This window comes from Microchirus variegatus (genome assembly GCF_963457635.1).
Source record: "Microchirus variegatus genome assembly, chromosome: 5".
Classification (NCBI taxonomy): Eukaryota; Metazoa; Chordata; class Actinopteri; order Pleuronectiformes; family Soleidae; genus Microchirus; species Microchirus variegatus.
In genome coordinates this window covers 25,649,297-25,660,753 of record NC_139806.1, presented here as the reverse complement: position 1 = coordinate 25,660,753, position 11,457 = coordinate 25,649,297, and the positions used below count along the sequence as shown (strand labels likewise).

The 11,457-nt window shown below is 44.9% G+C and overlaps 1 protein-coding gene across 1 annotated transcript; it reads right to left on the bottom strand.

Annotated features, from left to right (window-relative positions):
* Window positions 1-494: 494 nt before the first annotated feature.
* On the bottom strand, window positions 495-9,631 carry hunk (hormonally up-regulated Neu-associated kinase; the record flags this gene model as incomplete). Its single annotated transcript, XM_083890299.1, has 9 exons — window positions 495-1,243; window positions 1,739-1,898; window positions 1,991-2,159; window positions 2,246-2,372; window positions 3,819-3,946; window positions 4,768-4,903; window positions 5,116-5,171; window positions 5,995-6,287; window positions 9,404-9,631. The coding sequence occupies 9 exons, from the start codon at window positions 9,629-9,631 to the stop codon at window positions 495-497; spliced, it is 2,046 nt and encodes a 681-aa protein (XP_083746425.1).
* Window positions 9,632-11,457: the final 1,826 nt, after the last annotated feature.

Here is an 11,457-nt window from a genome sequence, read left to right as displayed (position 1 = left end):
CGTTGGGATCCAATAGCTGGTGTGAATCAGTCTGCGGCTCGGTTAGAAAACCAGTTACGGCGACATTACCTAAGCGAGTATCTCTCAACTCGGTCTATAATACAGTGTTTGGCGCGTGTTCAAGTGTGTACTGTACATCTTGCTACGACATCGCTGTCCTCTCTCCGTCTCTGGGACAGCGCCAGGTTTGAGTCATTGCTCTGGGATCCGTTTCAAATCTCATCTCCTCAGTGTCACCACCTTTTTATATTACACAACGAGAGCAATAATAAGAGAGAGGAAATATTCTCTACACTCAGGTAAACCCCGTTTTTTTTTTTTTTTGAAGGATTCATTCCCTTAAAAAACAAAAAGTGGCGTAGTCATAATAAAGGGACAGTTCACAGTTCAGAAGGCCGCTCTGGAAGACCTCCCCAACAGAAACAAAAGTGTTGAGAGGGGCCCTTGACTTCAGTCTCGTCTTTTCTTTCGTTTTTCTTCTCGTCTTTTATCCCTCAGCAGAGGGTCTTGAGTGCACCTGAAGCACAGAGAAGAGTCTGCATGGGGTAAGGAGGCGGCGACACCACTTCCTCCACGACCTGTTCGGGCCGGAATGAGAAGGGCTGCAGCTGGACCTTCTTCTTCAGGATCTGACCGATTCCCATCGAAGGGAACTTGCTGCGGTGCGTCGGACTTTCGGGATCACTGCTGCTGTTGTTGCTAGGTGGACTGAATGCCGACGTGGGGTTTAAGGGACTAAAGGCGGATTTTGGAGGACTGAATGCTGAGCTACCCGGGGGGCTTCCTATAATGCTGGGGGGACTGCCGCTGGTGTCAGAAGAACCACACCAATCTGTGGAGATGCTCTTCTTGGGCTGCGGGTTGACGATGAGGACCGGGGGGCTCGGGATCGTGGCCTTTTTCAAGTACGAGGAGTCCGGTTGGAAGGCAGATACGTGGCGGGGCGGAGACAAAGTGCCGTTGGTCAGTTTGTACCAGGGTGAAGCCGGGGTGTCTTCGATTTGCTCGGCTTTGGAGAGGGAGCCGAAGGAATGCATACCGATAGGTGACGGCGCCGGCGGGGCTGGAATGTTGTGTTCAGGACTGGTGTTGGCGGGCGGGAGGGTGGCCAGTCGTCGACGTTGCTGAGGGGTGTTGGGCAAGGGAGGGTGGATCTCGAGATATTCCATCGACGAGGACGCAACGGTGCCGGGCGGCGCCAGAGGGGAGTTACGATGGCCACCGATAATGTTTCGCAAAAGACCTGAGAAGGAAATGAGAAGCGCTGTTAGATTATGGAAATGCTAATGTGTCATCTACAGTGAAAATGTGCTCTTCTATGAGGATAGGGATGGAGTTTGGCTACTTTATATGAGGTCATGTGACTGACTTTGACCACCTTCGACTAACAGTATCCTCATTTCAACTTATTTTAACCCACAGTCATGTACTTACATTTAGACAAAACTTTCTCAGACGAGATAAAAAAATTGAAAAAAGAAAGAAGTGGTTTGTCTTATGACAGACATGTCCAAGAAGTACCCTCGCAGATGGATGGATGGATGCAGGGAAGGAGGGGTGGAAGGATTGATGGATGACTGGGGAACTACATAGGTTGTTGACGTACAAGAACATGCATGCTCAGTCAACCTACCCTGTATGAATACAAGTGAATAGAATTTTTTTTTAACAACCTTTTTTTAAAAAAAGATAAATACGTTTTATTTAATTTATTAAACGAGATCACGTGATTCCTCACCTGTCCTGTGTTTCTTCTTCTCGTTGGGCTTGGTAACGGCGAGGTAGACGGGCGTCTGTTTTGGGGGTATGGTGAGTTTGTCGACGTGTTTCCTCCACTGGGTTTGGTAGTATTCGTTTTTCTTCTTGTCTCCTTTCTTCTTCTCCTGCGACTGCATCTCCTAAAAACACGTGACAAAAACTCATTTACCAAACCTGTTTTTTTTTTTTCTTCATAACTCAAGGACACACTTTGGATTGTCCTCCCACTTACTCTGTACTCTTTAGAGAGCCTCTTCATTTTCTTGTTGAGGAGGAAGTAGACGGCTAACGTGTGACACGCGCGGTTGGTGAGGACGGCGCTCAGGACCTCGCTGTGCTTGTAGCCCATTTTCTCCGTCATGTGCAGCAACACCGTGTGGTTTATTTCCTCGATGTGGATCCTTAACACACAAGAGGAGAAATTGTTAATTTTGCAATGCAAAAAAAAAGTGTTGACACGTTCTGAATGTGGGATGTGGAGTCTTACCTGTTGAGGTACGGCGCCCCCGTGTTCTTGTTTGCGAGCTGTAGCCAGGAGTCGGCCATTACTTGATGGATATTGGGACGCTTGTTTGGATCTGGCTCAAGTAGCTTCTTCAGAAGACAGATGGCGGCTGAGACAGAGAGAGAGAATAAATATTCATATGCTGACACAAACTAATGACATTAGTTTTCCAGGATTGAAAAATGATATCCGCTAAAGCTGTGTTAAATGGCCTAAAAATTCAATCTCAGCTTAATTTTTTTTTTTTTTCACACCAAACATGATATATGATTTTCCTCTTAAAACACTTAAAATGATAAATATGTTATTCAAAAACAAGTTTGCACTTATTTTTTTTTAACTCTGGGTTGAAGTACAATCAAACAAAAACCTGCCTGTTTTTTTGAATCGTCACCTATTCTGTTTTTTTTTAACCATTAAAACGTGTTTTCGGGTTTTTCAGCTTCTTAAATGTGAATATTTTCTGGCTTTGCTGCACGTGACAAACAAAAATCATCAAAACTGAATTACTGACAGTTGAGAACATCATCATTTCCGATCAACATTGCCTGGACCAATCAAGCACTTGATTAATGGAGAAAATAACCATCGGTTGCAGCTCTAATCGCGTCTAAACAAAGTTTGCAGTGCCATATTGGTTTGATTAATATCTGATGCTGCGGAACTGAACCAGTTCCATGTTACTGAGGAGACGGAGCCTTTTTTCTTTGGCAACGATACCTCACTGCCTGTGACCATCTTGTGACGAAATGCAGGGTAGCTGTAGAGCTTCACTACTATGGAAGTTGTGTGAGCACATGTGACAAAACGCACATCTACTGTACACGCACAACAGTGGCCTCATCCCCACTTATCCGCTTTCATTCCATTATTGCATAACCGCGATGAGATGACATATCCGTCATTAAGCCTGACTAATAGGTGCCCGCTATAATCGGGTTAATCTTTTTTTTGAGAACAACACGGCTGAGGTGCGAACGCGACTTCCAGAGAAGTGGCTCACACGTACGTCTCGCACATTTCCGAATAATGGTTTAGCCCGTGACTGTTAAAGATTCAGTGGAATTGTTCTTCATAAACGGGGGAATAGTACGTCACGTGTACTGTTTTGTTCTGTTGCAGTTCTTGGAAAGTGTTTAACAAGTGATTAACGCTGAATCTTTAATTTTTTACTTTTGGAAAAACAGGTTTAAAGTTCAGTAACCACAAACGTGACAACGCTCAACCAATGCCAATAAGGCAGGTTTGAATGCAAACTCAGAGAAGCACAGGTTTTTCCTGCAGCAGCTTTTCTTTGAATTTCAATGTGCCTTTTTTGTCTCTAGGCAGACACGAGGACTTGTAAATGTCAGCATTCTTTCATTCACTTGAGCCAAAGGCAACAATAACGTGGTTAGCTTGGCACGTTAACTGACACTCACTGTTTGTGTACTTATGAGGACACGAGTGCAGACGAGTCGGTTTGTTTAAGCATAGTCTCGACACGATTCACAGGTTTGCTCGCAAAAGAACACGATGTCTTTACATATTGAGATGAGTGTCTGCACACACACACCTGTGCAGAGCGAGGGAGGCAGCGGGTTCATCTCCTTGTCAACCATTTTCTGGTGCAGGGCTCGGAGGCTGAAGGGTTCCACGGTGAACGGCAGCGTCCCCGTCAACATCGCGTACATGTTCACGCCGCTGTGGGGGGAGCGAAATGAAGAAAACACGTCAGGTCTGGGTAGATTCTGATGCATTTCATGTGTCCCACCATTTAATAGTTATGGTATACTTTTGAAATTCATGATATAATTCATGACATAACTGAAAGCTCTTGTCTCCCACCCCTGCTAAACAGTGACAAACAGTGTCTAAAGTCAGAATTTTCTAAATAAAGTTAGAATTTTCTGAGTTTAAAATCAGAATTCTGAGTCTAAAGTCAGAATTCTCAGAATAAAGTCAGAAATTCTGAGTTATTCTGAGTTTAAAGTCAGACTTTTCTGAGAATTAAGTCAGACTTTTCTGAGAATTAAGTCAGACTTTTCTGAGAATTAAGTCAGAATTCTGAGTTTCAAAGTCAAAATTCTGAGTTTAAAGTCAGAATTATGAGAATAAAGTAAGAATTATGAGTTTTAAAGTCATATTTCTGAGTATTATAGTCAGAATTATGAGAATAAAGCCAGGATTCTGAGTTTTAAAATCAGAATTTTGAGTATAAAGTCAGAATTCTGAGAATAAAGTAGAGCATTACCACATGGAATCAAAATATTAATTACGATTTTATAATCCTAATGCGAGAATAGAAACCTTATGATATGAATTAATTATTAATTTACGTTTTTTTCAATAAATTTCTCCCTGTTTTAAGAAGTTTCAGTCCCACAAATTAATGAAATAACCTTTAATGTCGGCCTTTTAGCCTGCGTCTGTATCTGCAACTGTCCCCAAATTGTGGGACACATTGGATAAATCCTGAATAACATAATGACAAGAACTGATTGTGAGAAGGAGAGCACACTCACATGGACCAGACGTCCACCTTGGGCCCGTACTTCTTCCTGGAGAGCAGCTCGGGGGCGGCGTACGCCGGGCTTCCACACTGGGTGCTGAACGGGTCGGAGTAACCCAAGATGCCGGCGCAGTTGCTGAGGCCAAAGTCTGCGAGGACAGAAGCGGGCGAGGTGAGCGTTACTCGGCGTGACTCGCACACAAACGGGAGCAGATTAGCACGAGGGTGAGGGTTTTGAATTGCTCCTTCACCACATGTGGTGCATTGTAACGCTCTACAGTGAAATGGGTGGTGTTTAACTCTTTAAAACGACAAACATATGGAACCTTTTGTACGTTAAAACGAAGTAAAAGTCAGTTACCTATGAGCTTTATGTTGTCCTGCTCATCCAGCAGGAGGTTTTCGATCTTCAGATCTCTGTAAGGCAAAAAAAAAGAGACAGATACTGTATCAGTGCCATGTCACAGTGTTTACATTAGATAGATTAGTCTTATCTAAGCTGTCTTCATACAAAGCAGACACAGGAGAGGTCTATGGGAACCCCCCCCCCCCTCAAACACACATAACCCTCATAATGTGGGTCACACTGGCTGATTTTCTGGATCTATTGTGTCCCTTTAAATCGCAGTGAAATCCTGTTTCACAGATATTTACCTAGTCCATCTCAGTGTGATAGTGAGAATTTTTAGTTCCCAGGCTCTTAATGGAAAAAAAAAATCTTGGGAATACTTTTTTGAAATTAACTTTACGACATTAAAGGCCGTGATTGACTTTTGGTTAAAGATAAAGCACAGTCATTCCCAGAGTCTGGATCCAGAATTTTATTCTAGTTACACGACCATTCAAAAGTTTGGCGTCACTTAGAAATGTCCTCATTTTTGAAGGAAATTCTGGCTGCAAACGTCTGGTTTTTAATGGAATATGTACATAGGTGTATAGAGGCCCATTTCCACCAACCATCTCTCCCGTGGTACATTTACAACCCTTAAAATAAAGTTCGGGAAACACTGACTCGCATCATGTCTTTGCAGTTATCGCGCGGACAGATCTGCTGTTGATGTGTGGATTAACAGTAATGTGCACAATAAGGACTTAGCCTCCACTTTTGAGAAAGAGGATCATGTCTGACTCAGAGATCTTAAGCTCTGTGAGGTACGGATGACACACCCGTTGTTTACTCGGCGTTACATTCTGCTCATATTCTTCTTTTTCCCCCCTTTGATTTTACTTCCTTATTTACCTGTGCACCACGCCCGCCCTGTGCAGATGCTCTACGGCCAGCACCAGCTGCCGGATGTACTTCTGCGTCTCCCTCTCGTCCAGGCGCTTCTTGTCATAGATGCGGTTCATGAGGTTCCCGCCGGGACACAGCTCCATCACCAGGTAGTAGCTGTTCTCCGTCTCCAGGATGTCGAGGAGCTGCGTGATGTTGGGGTGGCGGATCATCTGCTGGATGTGACCTTCCCTGCGCAGGTTCTTGGTCACGTACGAGTCCTTCTTGGCCTTGCGCTTGTCGATCACCTTCACTGCCACCTGGAGACGACAGGACAGGAAGGAGGTGAGATGGTTGTGTACCGACTTACAGTAGCAGCTGAGTTTGACTCTGCAACGTGGTGTTATATGATACTCTGGATAATACCCATGAGAATACAGCACTAGAGCAATGCAGAGTTTCAACAGGTGATGAGGGACTCCAGTCTCCATATAACACGACTCTGACCTCTCCCTCACAGCTGCTGCCAATGTGGGGCAACTGAGGCGTTACAGGGCATCGACACTGCTGGGGGAGGTGTATATGTGTGTGTGTGTGTGTGTGTGTGTTGCAGAGGTTAGTGAACCATTATAAACTAGGGTGGAAAAGCAAATGTTGCCCTGATCTGGAGGCGCCAACACCAAATGGAGAGTTAATATTCCCCCCATTTGCCACAGGGCTGAGTTGCAGCTGACAAATGTGGACCCAAAGCTGAGGCACAATAACGCAGGACCCCCACTCGTCCTCTCAAACTCATTCAACAAATTGAGGAAAACAGATTTGCAAGCAGACATATGAAGTTTTTATGTCTTTATTTAATCATCTCATGCGTCCTGTCCTTTGTCCTTGTCTGATACTCCACTCATAAAAGCCACAGATGTGTCCTTTACCTGAATGACAAAAACCACTTTGCCTTCTGTCCGTACCTTGTTACAGTCAATATTATACTCTTATTTCATCCTTTGCCCGTGTCTCCTTGTCCCCTGTCTAGACTGGAGTTCAAGAGCGTGGCCGCCGCACACAGCAAATCATCTCAAGGAGAGTGGAGCGACATGGAAAGGCATGACCAGTGAAACTAATCACCATATCCATTTAATGGCACGGTGAGGCCTAAAGTGGTTACATTTATGTGTATGCCAGTGTGTGTGTGTCCTTTCTTCCTTTTGTCCTTCAGTGCATCTGTCAGTTTGCTTTGGTCCTTTCATCTTTGATAATTCATTCTCCTCTGAAAACCTTTTTACGACTTCTAATTAAAGCTGGAACCCGAACGTGCGTTTGTGTTTTAGTGGCGCGCGATACGTGATCTGGGTTTAGACCACCGCTACTTTCCACTGATTAAATTATAGTACTACTGCACATGGCCATTATTTTAACACATGGGGTTCCGCATTTTGCCTTTCATTTTCTGATCATTTGGATATTGCACTCTGTCTTATTCCGATATTGATTATATCCCTAAAGTGTATGAGGACTTGTATATTTTACCTCTGTAGCACCTTTCCTGGCATAAACACTGACCTTGTCAGGACCTGTATTACTCATGGAGACCAAAACCTGACCCCTAATGAGGGAAAACCTCATCTCTGAGGTTCAGTTTAGGACTAAGATGTGAATTTAAGTAAGGTTAAATCAGGGTTATGGTTTAGGTTTAGTGATAAGGCTTTGTTTGGGCTGTCCTCAGAAGAATAGGTCTGCAAACCTGCGTGTGTGTTCACAGAGCAGTGATAATAGAATAATAGATGACCCGTGTTTACGCCAAGCAGTGTAGCAAGAGGGGGGGAGGTGGTGCATGTATGTATGTATGGGGGGTGGGGGCACACTGTATTTACAGTAGGCTGATCTACAGTATATAAGGACACAGAAGGGGGGAGGGGTGCCCCCAGCCAACCAGCCAGGGGGCTTCTGGGGGATTCAGTTGTTTTTCAGACAGAAAACAGGCGGGGGGGAGGTGGAAGGTGGAGGAGGAAAAGTGGGTTACAGACATGAAAAACACACGCATGTGTCCTCGCCCGCCCCCTTTGACCACGACATCACCATCTCTCACCTCTCCTCACTTTCAACACACACGCACGCCCCGTGATGCTGATCATTTATCTGGGAATCCTTCAGTATCTTCTCCCCCCTCCTCCTCCTCTCTGACTGACCACCCCTTATGCTTACTTAAATAAACTCCCTGCCCTCCGTTCCCCTCCCAGCCATCATCGCCCGCCACTGTGTCCCCTGTTTTCCTCTGAATGAGAGAGTAAAGAGAAGGGGAGGGTTTTCAGCGATTGCCAGTGTTTGCATCATCCTCAACAAAGAGAGTAGAGGAAGGAGGGATGATGAGGTGAAAAGCAGGAGCGCTCTCTCTTCTCTCTCTCTCTCTCCTCGCAGCAACAGAATGGATGGAGGAGGTGGGGGATGTCACTATAGTGTATAATGTGTATTAATACACACAAATATACAGTACATGGGGTCACAGGTAGGAGCATAAAGGAACACTTGTTTATCCAATATGCAAATGTGCTGCCTGTTCCCTCAAAACAGCCAAAAGGAGACAAAGGCAACCAGTGGCCAGTGGTTGTTGCCCATATCAAAGCCCCCAATGTGGTGGTGGTGGTGCTGGTGGAATGGTAATGAGGCTGAGAGCCCCATTTATCAACGACATGATTTCATATGTAAGTAGCAGCTCTGCTCCCTCATAGGCCAGGCCGCTTTACCCCTGTGCTCCTATCACGGGCTTGCGCGCCCATGCACATAGAAGTGAGGTCACCAGCAGCAGCAGACAAAGCATTGCTTAGTCAGTCAGTCTGCAACATGTGTTGGATGCAGGAGGTTGAGATAATCTCGCTTTGTTTGTCACGCAAAAAAACACACACAAATATTCAGTGTTGTTGTCAGTGAAGCTTGGCTGGAAAAACGAGCCCTGCTGAGCATGAGGATGAGTTCTTCAACAGCTGCTGCTGCTGCTGCAGCCTCCTGAGCTCATTAGTTAAACAGGGCTGATCACTTTCTCAGCTCAGAGCTGATTAACCAACAACACCTTTGACTGACATGATGAAAATCAACAAAAACAAAATAGAATGCATGATCATGATGAGCTGTGACATGCAAAAGAAAGACAAAAAAAAAACAGATTGCCATGCAGGCATGAGCCAAGTGACAGCTGGCACTGCAGTGAAATCAGAGCTCCTTCTAAATGCCACACAAATTATTTTTAACTGTACAGCAACTTTTTTTCCTCTTAAAAGTTTATGTTTTCCATTTGCAAGTAATTAATTAATTACAAATAACAGCATTATTATTAATTATACTGCCATGAGACACACAAACACACATTACGCATGACTTTAAACACAAACACATATGGCATTTCCACACCACCAAACGGTGTTGCCTTCATGGCCACTCATCTCACCTTCTCCCCGGTCATCGCATGGAGACCTTCTCGAACTTTGGCGAACGATCCTTCTCCCAGTTTCCTGCCGATCAGATAGTTCCCGACCCGCTTTGTGTGGTAAAAGCTCTTGAGGATGTCCGCCGCGGGACTGCATAGTGAGGCCGGGAGGATGCTCTCATCCCCGCCGCAGCTCGGGGTTTTGCCCTGCTCGCTGTCCACGACCATGTCGCTGTCCGCAACTGGCATCGCAGCTCCTCTGCCCAGTGACTCCTTTTAAGAAAGGATAAAAAAAAGCAGGCTGCTCTGTTTTCTCCCACCTTTCAAGGCAGGTATTAAACGCTTAACGTCAACCTGCGTCTCGTCCCTAATTACAAATTAAGGGAAGCGGAGCTTGCGCCACCTGTTCATCCAAAAGAATCTGGTGCGCGCCGCACTCAGCAGTTTCCAGGGAAGTCTTGGTGGAGTGAATCAGCTTAGATTGAAATGACACATACAAATGACACCTCCAATCATGGCACAAGCTGTCTTAGTACATGTGGTTTTTAAAAAAAACAACAACAGAGGTAGGTTTGATGATCCGCCTCCACAGACATGAGCGCGTCCTGGTGAGTCTGTGCGCAGGCAGCGTGTTCTCCTCAGTTTGAAGCGACTTTCCCGGTCATCAGAGTGGGCGTTTCTTTTTACTGTGTGAGTGCGAAGGGGGAAAAAACACCCATACAGTCCTGCTGCCTGACATTGTGGTGGTAGTTTTCAATCCAATCAGCGCGGGCGGGCGGAGCACACGGTGAGAACAAGGGGCGACAACTCCTCCCGACTCCGCTGCTGGCCCACACGGTTACGCACGGTGCGCTCACACTGTACACGGCCAAGAACAAAGAACACATTAGCAGCCGGAGCTAAGACACAGCAACACCATCACTACATATATTTATTTATTTATTTATCCTGCAATGCTGTGCGTCTGGGTGGGATACTCCTTCAGTCGAACAAAGGTAGACTCGTGCGTAAAATGGTCCAAAAATGCGTTGTTTACACCAGGCAGCACAAAGGTTGTCTCTCTCCATAACATGTAAACATTTCCATTGGCAGGTGATTATGACGCACTCATATTGACTCATCTTGACTTCATAAAAGAACATACAAACAACCATGGTCAATCTTACTCATAATCATAATAATGATGCACCTTATTGGTATGGCTCTTCTAAAACATAGTTACAAGGTGCTTTACAAGGAATAAAAACAAAACAAACATCAAAATACAAATAGTGTATAGAAACACAAATATACAATATTAATAATTGTATGATGATCCCAAGTTCCAGAGTGGGTGTGGTGGCAAAGGTGAGACAGAATTCTTTAAATATATATTTAATCTCTCCAATTTTGCACCTCTAATACGTTTATAACCTCTCTGTAGTTTCACCTCACCTCGCCAAGATCACAAGACTGTTCGCTGTTGACATTTGGTGTTTCGTTGTGTAAGCCTGCAAATTGGCTGTTGCTGAACTTGGAGTTCTGCCAGCAGTTTTAAACTTGTACACCATTCCATGAGCACACACACAAAGGAACACTCCTCCCTCCTGCTCCTGCTGGAGGTGATCACTGGCCTAATTAACATGGTGTTCCTCACTCAAAGGAGGTCACCTGCAGGGAGGGGCAACACATTGAGACACATTCATTGATCCTATATTTCACCTGCCTGAATAATTAAAGGAATAAAGCTTTTTTGTTGTTGTTGTTGTTGTTATTTAAGTGTGTACTATAATTACGTTTAATTATGCACAGGTGCTCGCTCTTAATGAAGATTCCTGGAGGGAGGAGGAAGAAGAGCTACACCTTCACATTCAACATAGAAACACTGCTTTTCAGGCACTGGACCAAACAGCTAGGCGTGAAAGCAAGATGTGTAAGTATACCACCATCTATTGGGCGTATACTTCACTACATGAACATACACTCGACAGCCGCAGCTTTATAACCAGTAACAGTGTTTAAGGGTGTAGGAGAACAGTCAGTCCCACATGTCTAGACATGTATTCTTTGTAACCTTGAACCTCACGCTCACTGTT